The sequence below is a fragment of the Panthera leo genome, chromosome A1 (assembly GCF_018350215.1).
Source record: "Panthera leo isolate Ple1 chromosome A1, P.leo_Ple1_pat1.1, whole genome shotgun sequence".
Classification (NCBI taxonomy): Eukaryota; Metazoa; Chordata; class Mammalia; order Carnivora; family Felidae; genus Panthera; species Panthera leo.
This window is the reverse complement of record NC_056679.1, coordinates 69333849-69346154: the sequence shown is the minus strand read 5'-3', so window position 1 is coordinate 69346154 and position 12306 is coordinate 69333849. Positions and strand designations below refer to the sequence as shown.

Genomic DNA, 12306 nt, shown 5'->3' with positions numbered 1-12306 from the left:
AAAGATAGGTTCAAATCCAAAGCCCTGGTACCTGTGGACATGACCTGATTTGGAAATAGGGTGTGTGTGGATGTCAAGGTGAAGATGAGGTCGTACTGGGGTAGGGTGGGCCCTGATGTGGTAACCGGCGTCTTTTTTATAACACACACCGGGGAGACCTCCAGGCGGGATGGAGGCAGGGGTGATGCATCTACCAGCCAAGAAACACCCAAGGAGTTCTGGCCGTTCCTGGGGCTGGAGCCTCCCTCAGCTTCCAGCACCACGAGGGACGAACTTCCCATTAACCAGTCCGTGGCAATGCGTTCTGGCAGCCCGGCAAGCCCACAGAGACCCCCCCACCCCCCACCCCACAGATCCCCCGTCAGTGCTGTCCCTTCCATCCTGGTCCTCCCCTGCATCCAGACTGCCCACCCCTCCCCAGGCCTCCGGCACCTGCCAACTCCAGTCTAGGACACGAGAACGCTCCACTGGCCTTCCTACGTGGACCACCCCTATCCCGCATGCTCCTGGCTTGCCCATAACCCTGGGGGCACACCTTGCCTTCCCCAGCTGTCCCCAGGACACGTCTCCACCTGCACGGGTCCTGCAGGAGATGGGACGGGAAGAGGTTCCGGGCATGGGGCTCAGCAACCGTCAGGAGGGGAACGAACTGCCTGCTCCCCGCCCCTATCACCCAGCGGGATCAGAGGACCTGGGAGAAGGGGGTGGGGGGGCGGCACGTGCCTGGCACCGAAGGGGCCCATCACAGACACTAAACTGATGCCATGTGCCCGTGGTGAGGCCGGGGGCACCTGCAGAGGAACAGACCAGCCAATTCCATGAGTATTCAGCCCACATTACTGCTCCTTAAACCCACACGCCCAGGGGCTGTGGCGGCTGCCAGACTTCCTCAAAGGGCCAGATGGTGTATAGTGAGGCTCATCAGACAGGCAAAATCAGATACGTGTAGTAGCCATTTAAAAACGTCCAACCCCGTTCTCAGTTCCTGCACTGCGAACAGCCAAGGGTGGGCGGGGCTGGCCTGAGGGCCGCTTTGCTGACCGGGTTCTGTACACTCACCTGATGACGCACACGGGACTGACTGCGCAGGCCCGTCACCCGGAAGAGCTGGCCTTGAGGACGTGTCCGGGTCCCACCTGACTCCAGTGTCTGCTGCACCTGAGCGGCCTAAGTGCCTCTAGGGCTTAAAAAGGGGGCTCCAGTCCTACCAACCTCCCACACTTCGTTCTGCCCACACCCTGCGGAGGTCCGTCTAAAGTGGCGCAAAGACCACCCCTCAGTGACGCACCTCCGCCTGCTTCCCTGGACCGGCTGGACAGACTCGATTCCTTCCCGCTCCGGGGAGAATTCTCCAGCCCCACAGTGGGAAGGGGGCCGGGCAGGAGGACCAAGTCTGGCCCTGTGGGGTCAAAGGAGAGGGGACGTCCGCTGCCAGCCAACAGGAGGGCCTGGGCCTCGGACGTGTCCTCTTGAGGATGTGTTCAGACAGGCGCGGGTTTCAGGACACTCTCTGTGGCAGGGAACTCCACAAAAGCAGCTCTGTGGAGCCGTGAAGGTCACTTCTGGAGAACAATCCCAGACAGTCCCCACAGACTAGCCATCAAGAAGGGTTTGGCACGTTCCCAACACTGTTGCTTCAAAAAGCAAAACAAACCGCCGTTCTCGGCCCACAGCCTCCCGGGACATTTTCTCGGGCCAGGTCCGTTTGGGAATTCAGTTTTCGGGTTTAACAAGATACTCCGGCGCCTCTGCTAGATGGCACCCCCGGAAGCAGGTTTGGGGGCAGCAGCCCGGCATCGGAGGGGACCGTGTGCTGTGTCCTAGGGTTTCATCCGTGAACCGCGGCCCGCATGGCCCTGGCTGGCACCAGCTTTCTGACCCCACTGCCTCCCTGGACACCTGCCTGGGGGGACGGGGGGTTCCCGACACCTGCACCCCACCCGCGCTGGGGCCTCTGTCCACGCGCCGGTGCGCATGGATAGCGGCCGCCCCACAGCCAGCTCTGCGAGAGGAGGGACGGCGCAGGGACGGCGCGGCGACGGCCTGGAGAACGAGAGTGAGCGAGCACCGCGCGGGCGGCCCGTACCTCCACGGCGACGCTGAAGTCCACCATGGACACGCTGGTGTTGCGGTGCCAGCACACGTGCACCATGGTGTTGCCGCGGTGCGGGGCCTGGCGCTCCAGCGACGTGCGCGACGCGCTCAGGTCGTCCTCCGACTCCTGGTCGGCCACCGCGGCCTCATCGGGGGACTCTGTGGGAGGCGGCGAAAGGCAGCGCTTCAGACGTCTGCTGGCCAGGAAAGGACCCCTTGGGGACCCTCCCTGGTGCTGAGTGGGACTGGACGGCCAGGGGCACTCCCCTGGGGAGCCCCGTGCGCCCCCAGAGAAGAAGCCACGTTAGCAGCCATCTCTTGTCGGGGTCCCACCCCAGGTGTGCGTGCCGGGGAGCCCCTAACACACTTGAGCGCTGGGGTTGGGGTTCTCTCCCTGCACGCGGACCTTCTGGACCACGAGCCGCCGTGCTGGCCCAGAAGAGAGGACTTCCCTGCTCCCTCGCACTGTTCTGAGGGGCTTTTTTACTCTTAGGAACTGGAAGTTCCTTGATTATTAGCTTTAAACACAAATGTCAACCACAGATAGGAGCCCACCTGGTCGGGTGATTTTTAAGTGCAGCGGGATACCCTCCCTCCATCAGCCAGAGCTGTCCCCCGCACTCCCCCGAGGCTAGTGCCTGGAGGTGACGCGCCTGGGGGGGCACCAGGGAAGCCTCTCCCTCCACACTCACTGTGGTCGGGGGGGCTGCTGGCCAGGAACTCGGGAGTGGGGCCACTGCTTTTCTCTGCCAAGTCGATGGCCATTTGTATATCCTCGACCCACTTTTCCATCTCGGATCTAGAGCTGAAGAAGAGGCAGACGTCAGGTCTTCAGACCACAGCAGGTGGAAGGAGAAGTAGGTGAGAGGTCAGGAGTTACCTGGCCGCCACGACGAGGGACTGTCGCTGGCCCCGCAGGGTCAGGCAGTGGGGGACACCCCACTCGTCTTCGCTTTCCTCTATCTGTGGGATGAGTGTGCAGAATGTTACTGCCAGAGGCAGGGGGACACGCGGTGCATTTCCAAACGTTCGCTAAACTGGCTACAGCTCAGAGGAACCATGTCCGAAAAATCACATTCGGAACATCAAAAGTGTTTTTTTTTGTTTTTTTGGTTGAGCCCATAAACTTCCTTTCATCCAACCACTGAGGGGAGTGAGAGTTTAAGCCAGGGAAATAATCCTGGGCAGACTGGCATTCTATCTGCATCTGCCAAACAAGGGTCACAGATCATGGAGACTTGTCCACTGGCACATGTCTGGGGAAAGACAGGTGGCTGCTCGATTGGGCGGGGGCTCCGCCTTTCCATGTGGATGGGGAGGATGGTCTTTCAGGGCCCCCAGCGCCAGGCAAGAGGAAGTAAAGGCAGATTCAGACCTCATGGCCATGTGAGCTCGCTTCCTCACTTGATTGTAGAAGAAATGTACGCAGGCATCCTGCATGCGGGATGAGCCATGTCCTGAGCCCCTCTTGGGGAGCCCGAACAAGGCCCAAGGTGCCTGCCTCACGTTATGGGCTCCCGCTCCCGTTATCGGGCCTGAGAACTGCCTGCAGCCCGCAGGGAGGGGCCCCCGATCTCATGCCCATGGCGCATACTCACAGTCATGCCGTACAGCGGGAGCTGCCCATGCACTTTAAACTGATTCGAGGCCGTCAGCCCCCTGCTCGTGTACAGCAAGACGTCGTTGAACTAGAGGAGCAAGGACAAGTGCGGATGAGACGGGCGGGCCGCACTGAAACAGCAGGTGCCCAGAGCAGGTTTTCGGAACCTCCCCGGCAACTCCCTGGTCTCGGCAGCTCCAGTCTGAGCAGCGCAGGCGGCTCCTCCCTCCTCCCAGGTGGCCCAGGGTCAGCCCGGGGACCCGACCAACGGCCATCAGCACTCACCAGGAAAAACATGCGTTGCTGGAGCCCCTTGCCGGAGAGCTTGCTGAGGCTGCCCAGGCGGATGAATTCCTGCGGACGAAACAGACCCCGAGGCTCGGCTGGGAGCACGCACACCTGCGTCCACACGGAGACTGTGGCTGCCTCGTGCCAGGGTCCCCGTCCCGGTGCAAACTATAGCGGTCATGGTTACAGTTTACTGAATGCCGTGCTGAGCTTCCCAGGAGCCCACGAGGCAGGGACGACGGTCAGTTCCACTCGAAGAGAAAGCAGTGCTCAGAGGCCCCCTTGCGAGCCTGGGACTCTGCCCTTAATCCCCAGGCCCCGGATTTCCAGCTGCGAGGGGAGGGGACAGAGGCCACAGAGTGGCAGCAGGGGGCTGGGGAGATAGATGAGCCACAGGAGAGTAAGGGACAGAGAACCTGCTCCATGACTCAGCTCTGGTTCTTAGAAACAAGTGAACTGTGTTCTGGGATCAAACAAGAAGCAGCAAATGGGTGTCAGGAACTCCTCCCCCCAAGACTAATAAGCCCCAGAGGCCATGCGTCATTTGGGGCACTTAAAACCCCACAAAACTATTTTTTAAATTGTGATAAAATACATATAAAATGTACCATTTGTGACCTTTATGCACTCAGCATACCCACTACTCCTCTAGGTGGGGAAATTTTCATCACCCAAGAGGAAACCCCGTGCCCGATCAGTGGTCACTCTCCCTCTCCCCTTTCCCCAGCGCCTGGCTCCCACCAATCTGTCTTCTTTCTTTATGGATTTGCCTATTTGGATATTTCATGTAAACTGAATCTTGTCATATGTGACCTTTTGTGTGTCTGGCTTCATTCACTTCTCCTGTCTTCAAGTTCCATCCACACTGTAGTATGTACCAGAAGTTCCCTCCTTCCTGGGGCTATTTTGTCATATGGACATATCACATTGTGTTTATAGGCTCACCAGAGGGATGATGGACAGTCACGTTCAAGTGTTTGTTTAAACACCCGTGTCAGTTCTGGGTCTACATGGAGGACCGGAATGGCTGGGTCATGGGGAAATTCTATGGCTAACTTATTAAGGAACCGCCTAACTTCTCCATAGTGTTGCTTCTAAAATGTGGCTGCAGGTCTGTTAACATTTTTCCGGCGGGGTCTCTGTCCCCTTCCCTTGGATATGGGTGGGCTGGGGACTGATCTGACCAACAGAGTGTGGAACAGACACTATGTGACTTCCAAGACTAGGTCATAAAACCACATGTGGCCTACGCTTTGTCCCTGGGAACACTTGCTCACGGAGCCCTGAGCTGCACATAGAAGAAGGAGCACGCTGAACGCAGGGTCAGCCAGCAAGGCCTCTCATGGATGGGCTCTGTGGTGCACGGTCCCAGCTGAGCCTCCAGAGGTCCCTGCCAGGTGTCTGCCTTGAACCCTCCAGACTAACCCATCTGGGACCCCCGTCAATGTCACAGGGAGCAGAAGAATCACCTGGCTGAACCCTGTCCAACTGCTGACTCACAAAACCATGACATATACTGAAAAGTTGTTTCCAGCCACCAAGTACTGGAGTAGTTTGTTACTTAGCAACAGATTTCTAGAGCACCTGCCAGCAGCTTTCTCTGTGCTCACGGCAGCTACTGAGCCAAGGACTCGGCCAACTCATTTTGATCCTATAGACTTTTGCACAGCCTGATTCAATGCTCTGTTTTTTATGAAATGTGGATCAAAGACCGTGTCTGCCCACAATTTAACGGATGTGTTTTGGGGACCAACAAAGGAACACATAATAAATCCCTTCAGGACCCCGGGATGGATGCTGTCGGACATCAACAAGGCGATACGAGGAGATGATATCTGGGGGGCCGCTTTCATCACCGAAAGGCGGTGAGAGCAGGATGGGGGCCCTAATCTGCTCTCCTGCCGCACATTTGGAACACGTGTGTCTCCCAACAAATCTTGAGGGAGCTCAGCTGTTGCCTGTGTGGAACACAGGGTGGCCTGGGACACTCACTGCAAAAAAGACAAGGGAGCACGTCTGCATGTCTGGCAGGCCTCAGCGGCACGGAGCAGAAGGGCTGTGGACTCAGACGTCAGTGTCTGGGGCTGGAGACGGAAAAGTTCTCGCGCCTAGAATTTTTTTTAAACCACAGAAGAGGGTGGGGGAAAAGGCCCCTAATGTCCTTAAGAGCGAGCTGCTTCCTTCTGGAGGGAAATCCAGTCCACATCTGTGAGTTTTAACCAAACAAAGCCCCCCCACCCCCACCCCTCCAGTCCCTGCTGCTCTACCGGGAAGGCGGCCCACAGCACATTGTTCTATGGGGTGGGGGGGCTGACTCAGGCCCAAAGTGCTGTGGCATTTCTGTCTCAGGGAAAACGCCTGCCCTCCTGGACGTGGTGCAATCTCAGGCTGACCCCTGTAGGAGGGTGAGCAAGGATTACGCTGAACGCCAAGCTAGGAATCACACTGCCACTGCGTGTAGCCCAGGGGGCGTCTCCAAAATTATGTGCTCACATTCAAATCTCAATTTTTAAAATTCTACCTATAGACAAACCAGAGCCTTCCCCCCCACCCCTTAGGTTCTTTGGTAATTTAAATTAATGATAATCAATTAGCTTTGGTACATGGAATGATACCCCATTTTAGAACTTGTTCCCCTGAAGGCCTGTGACTCCCTCCTTCCCATTTCATTCAGAGTTGACTTGAGGCTGGTTGATGAACACAAGAATACGGAAATAAGGTGGTTACCTTTATAAGCAATAATGACCTCTATTTATTAAAAAATACTTTTTAAAATAATTGTTTACTTTTGAAAGAGAGCAGGGGAGGGCAGAGAGAGGGAGACAGGGAATCCAAAGCAAGCTCTGTACTGACAGCTCAGAGCCTGACATGGGGCTCGAACCCACAAACCGTGAGATCATGACCTGAGCCGAAGTCGGACGCTCAACCGACTGAGCCACCCAGGTGCCCCAGCTATATATTTTAGAATATCCAAAGTTAAGAAAAAAATCATACCGATTCCAGTGGCCTTTACTAAGGCTTCTGCGTGGATGGGTAAACGTGGTCATTGTGTGCTGAGGCCTGGGAGAATGTTCTCACCAGCAGAGCCGAAATAAATCCCCACTTTCACCGCCCCCTCCTCCCCCAGCATTTACCACATACACCTGTTCTGACAATCTTTCACAAACAGTTTCCCGGTCAGTCTTGTCATTAGGCTCCCTGGCAGAAACACCCAGACACACACGGGGTTCCCTCATCTTCCCTGCCTTACAGACTTCAAGTCTCTGGGGCAGCTGCCTGTCGAACAAGACTGAAAGCCCCTGGCAAACCGGACACGGCACCTGTCTGAAGACTAAGGCAGATACGAGGCAGATCAAAGACGCTAAAATTTTCTCTGGAACCTGGGTGATGTGAACTTTGAAATGGGGGAGCCCTAGAGATAAAGATCCCATGGAGAGAGTTGATAAGTTGTACCCCCTAATATCTTTGATCCCTGGGCAATGATTGTTTCCTGGGAAAAGAACTGAAAGCAGGCTGCTATGTGTTTTCACATCCCCCTCGGCCTGGAAGGAGCGTGTGTGCCCCACGAGGCCCCACTTCACTGTGGGTGGCCTACGTTTCATGAAGGGTGCTGGGTAGGTGAACGTTAATGGCCTAAGTGAACGTGCATCTCTCCTAGGATCACGTTTTGGCTAAAATGTTATTTTAATTCTGAATTAAAATCATATTATGCACAGAAAATTGCATCTTTTAAAAATTCTTTTCATACATACGGAACTTATGTGCTTTTGTGCACGGATTTTCCTCTGCCTTTGTATCACCATTCTACCCGATTGTTTTAAAAAAGTATTTTTCGGGGTGCCTGGGTGCCTCAGTCGGTTTAGTGTCTGACTTCGGCTCAGGTCATGATCGCACGGTTTGTGGGTCTGAGCCCCACGTTGAGCTCTGTGTTGAACATCTGCTCAGAGCCTGGAGCCTGCTTTGGATTCTGTGTCTCCCTTTCTCTCTGCCCCTCCCCAACTCGTGCTCTGTCTCTCAAAAATAAATAAGTGTAAAAAAAAAAATTAAACAAGTATTGCTCCTTGGCTTCTGTTTTCATTTACCTAACTTTAAAAAAGTAAAATAAGATGTCTCCAATCCTGTCAGAATACGGTAGGGAAAAAGTAAATTAGCAAATCAACCAGGAAGGAGAAAAAGGAGGTCATAGCCTTGCTTTATCTCCTTCTGACCCAAAATTGGGGAGTGATAGTGACGCCATCATGTTCAAGGCGTTGTCCCAACTGTCTCACAGCTGGAAGGAAGCCACTTCACTCAGAAGGGGGAGATCTTAAACTGGAGAGCCCGTATTCAAAAGGTTCACATTTAAGTCACTTAAACATTGCCTTTCTGGCTTCACCTCTAACAGCTTGCTTACTTACCCTTCCCGGAATCACAAGATTGTCGATGCCAATCAAGTCTTTCTTGAGTTCATGCAGCTTCTGGAAATTCTCCATCTTGATCATCGTACCGTGAAGCTGTGCCACCATTTCGGTAACCTCTGCCAGAGCAGCTGACCAAGGGAACAGAACCGGAAATGGCAGCATTAATGGCGGACGAGGGTCTGTTTTCCCATCAGACTTCCGGGGGGGATATCCTCCAGTAGCCGCCCTAAGATAGAGGCTGTCCTTCTAGGGGAAAACACTGCTATTTCTAATAAAAATCTCTAACAAATAAAAATTTGCAATATGAATTTATTTGCTTGAGTTTCCCCAAAGCATCTTGGAAATGAAAATGGCCCCTTTGTGGCTATGTGGTGGATAGCTGTCTTTCCACTGGAATCACTTGGCACAGAGGGGATCGCAGTGGAATACGAACTAGAATTTTGTCCTCAGGGCACAAGTTTCTATCCACCTCCTGTTACCTGGGAAGGACAGAGAGGATAGAGAGGCCACAGAAAAATCTGGGGCAGACAGGGGATCTTTCTGTGAGAGTCTCCTTGATAGTGTGACGCTTCTGGGCAACTAACATTCCAGCACACCCCAGTCCTTCCTTCTGCAGAAATCACATTTTGCCAAGACGGTTGCGAAGAATGATAGCAAAAGGAAGCTGGAGTTTGCACTCACGAGAGGGTCTTCCCTACACTGGGAGGCATCTAATCTGGAAAAGGAGCTCCTGTCCCCTTAGGACACATTTGGGTGACATCTAAACCCACAGTAGCTATTTAGGTATTTTCATCAAGCAATACTTGTCAACTGAACGCCAGTCTTCAGAACACTAAACACCTCCTCGCCCCCAGCACTTCAACATTGGAAGGGAAGTGATCCTTGCTTTCTCCCTGGGGATGCAAATTAAATTCTTCCCGGCTTATCACAGAATGCCTTGTCCCAGCCTTAGTGACAAAACCCAGGACTTGCTCAATCTTCAGACATTTACTGGCCAGCTTAGTCCAATAAACAGTCACTGGGCACTGAATGCTTAGTGGGGGTGGGGGGGGGGGTACTGAGGAGGCTCTAAGAGGAAAAAGATGGCACCCTGGTCCCTGAGCGCTCATGGGGAGGCATCTCGAGAATGGCTCTTGACACACTACATCCCTCAAGAGTAGTAAACATATTCCCCCAGCCTTTTCACAACCATGCTACCTTAGGTCTTAAGCTAGGTAACCGATGCTTTTTCCATTTAGTTGTCAACGACAGACTTTTTTTTTTTTTTTACCGGGATTGTTCTGTAAAATGCCAGCTGGGCAAGCCAACCAAGGACAGTACATGTGGAATGAAAGATGTCCTTCACCTTTCTGGCTGATCCAGCCATACAATTCTAAGTCCTCCCACCTGGGTGTGGCCAACTGGCAACTGCTATATAAGACAAGGCAGGCGGGTAGAGAGGGTCACCCGACCTCGAGGGTCAGGCGCAACCTCCAGGCTCCTAGGAGGAGGAACCCTGTGCCAGGAGAGGGCGAGTAGTGGCAGTAACGACTCCAAGCAGAAGGAACAGACTATACCGAGGTGCAGAGGCACAAAGCACCATGGTCTTAAAGACTAACGACCTATGTGTGACAAACCAAAACCATGTCACCAGCCATTTCTCTCCCCTTCCGTGAACTGCCAATGTCTTCATCATTTCACCAAAACTTCTCTGGGGTTATCTTTTAAGAAATGAACCTGTACGATTCCTCTACATATCCTACATACCAAAGGATTGACTTTCTGCAACAAGCCCACGTCTCCATTTCCTTCCTTAAAGCCCTTCCTATCTTCCCTTTGCTCATGACTGCGGTCTTCTGGGGTTTATGAGACCCCGCGGGATCTGAGTCTGCTTACTTTGGCAGTCTCAGTTCTGCTGCTATCCCTCTGAGTTCCATACAGAACTTCTACTTTCTGGGGTATTCCCACAGTCTCTGTTCCCCTTGGACCTCTGTACGTGCCGTTCCCAGCTTCATACTGCACACCCTCCCCCCAACTGGGAAAACTCCTATTTATACCTTAGCTGTAAAGATAAGATATCCTTTCCCTCAGAGAGCTCCCCCTAAGCCCTGAAGGCCAGGTCAAATCACAGGGCAGTCACTGTCCAGGTGTCTTCCCCTCTGTGCCCACCAGCGGGTCCCATGCGTGGGGGCCACATCTGCATCATTCACTTTCATATGCCCAATACACAGCAGGTGCTCGATGTTGTTCAGGGGCAACAGGAAGTTTTGACGGTAGCCGGAGGGAATCTGGTGTTACCCAGGTTTTAAACAAAACAGTAAGAGGTGCATTTAGAAAAAGAGAACACAGATGGGAGGCGTTTATAATAAGAGAGAGATAGCAGTGGCCCAGGTATCTTATCTGTAAAGTGGGGAAACAATATTTATCGTGGTTGGAGTTGTTGGTTATTAAAGGAGTCAAGGTGTTAATATTGGTAAGATACCTGGCCCAGGGCTGAGTGAGTGACAGTGGGTAATATCGTCATGACAGAAGGATAGGATGGTCAAGCATGTGGGCTCTGGGTTTAGGTTCCAAGTCATTTGCTTTCTAGCTGTGTGACTCTGGGCATGTTCCTTAACCTCTCTGGTCTCAGTAGCCTCTATATGTAAAATGAGCTCACCCCTGCCTTTTGTAGGCTGGTCGTGAAAATTATGAGTCAATACAGGTGAGGCTCTTCTTTTTGTTTTTGAGAGAGAGAGAGAGCAAGTGAGCAAGGGGAGATAGAGAGAGAGAATGAATCAGGTGAGGTGCTTCTTAAGGTGACTGGCACATGACAGACGCCCAGCGGTAATTAGCTGAAGCACTTATTACAGGCTGTTTTCCGTAGCTGATCCCAGGAGGGTCAAAGGTTTCAACCACCTAGGGAGAGGGATGCTTCCTAGTGGGGGTGGGGGAGCCGACTCTAAGTGGGCCTTCCCCAGGGTTCTTTGCGCTAAACTACCCAGGACCAAAGGAGGAGAGAGGTCCTAATGACCGTTATCACTTCCGTTATGGAAAGACCAAGAGGTAACAGAAAGTGCTGGGCCCTGTGCTAAAAAGCAGCACGCGCCCCCCCCCCCACCACGTGATCGCAAGGCCCCGCCCCTCGCTCCCTGCGGCAGGCCCCGCCCCTCGCTCACCGCGGCAGTCCCTGAAGTCTGCGTGGCTGGGCGGGTGGTGCTTGCACAGGCGCTCCAGGACCTGCTTGTAGTGCATGAGCCGGTGCAGCGGGCGCAGGAGGAAGGTGTTGAGCGGCAGGTAGCACACCTTCTGCAGCTCGAAGTCTCTGCACAGGCTCTCCAGCCGCCGCGAGCTCCTGATGCCCGTCTCCAGCGCCTCCAAAGCTTCACTGTGCTTCCACAGGTGAGCCGCCAGTTGCTGGTGGGGGCGAGACACGAGCGCACACGCGTTCCACCGGGCCCGACTCTCAGAAGTGAACATCACCCTGGCCTTTCGTGGCTTCCTTTCATTCTACTTCGAGCTTTCCCATTTGCTATTGATTTCATTATTTCCGTTAGGCTCTCGGGATGAAGAAAAAACCTCTAGGGAAGCATTATGCGTTTTAATTGGCATAGGAGACGTATATGCCATATTAGAGGTGAGGCTGGCAAAACTGAGGGGAATTAATAGACAGGAGCTCCTTCAGGGGGCTGTGCTTTCCTTCTAAATGTCAGAAGAGCCCAGGGCCAATTCAATAGGTGTCATATAGTTACAGCTACGCATTTCTATTGAACGCCTCCCTTCTGCTTCTCGGTAAGGAAGCATCTGCCATGAGCCACCTGCCCTGCTCCATTCCGGAGCGCTGGGTGAGAATTAGACACAGAGCCTACTCTATGGGGGTCTGACAAAGATACTTTACTTGACCATGTTTTCTGCAGGCTCCTGAGGCTTCTCCTTGACTGGTCTGGGAGCTTCCTTATGAAAAGC

The 12306-nt window shown here is 53.6% G+C and overlaps 1 protein-coding gene across 3 annotated transcripts in view; it reads right to left on the bottom strand.

The window, feature by feature from the left end:
- FARP1 (FERM, ARH/RhoGEF and pleckstrin domain protein 1) overlaps positions 1-12306 on the bottom strand; it is a 295943-nt gene that overhangs the window by 5223 nt on the left and 278414 nt on the right. For all 3 annotated transcript variants that reach the window (XM_042929450.1, XM_042929458.1, XM_042929440.1), the window contains exons 18-24: positions 11520-11757; positions 8380-8510; positions 3980-4048; positions 3693-3782; positions 2975-3057; positions 2787-2899; positions 2087-2253 (exon numbers count right to left, since the gene is read on the bottom strand). In XM_042929450.1, the coding sequence (XP_042785384.1) occupies positions 2087-2253; positions 2787-2899; positions 2975-3057; positions 3693-3782; positions 3980-4048; positions 8380-8510; positions 11520-11757 (891 nt within the window). The remainder of the gene's footprint in view (positions 1-2086; positions 2254-2786; positions 2900-2974; positions 3058-3692; positions 3783-3979; positions 4049-8379; positions 8511-11519; positions 11758-12306) is intronic.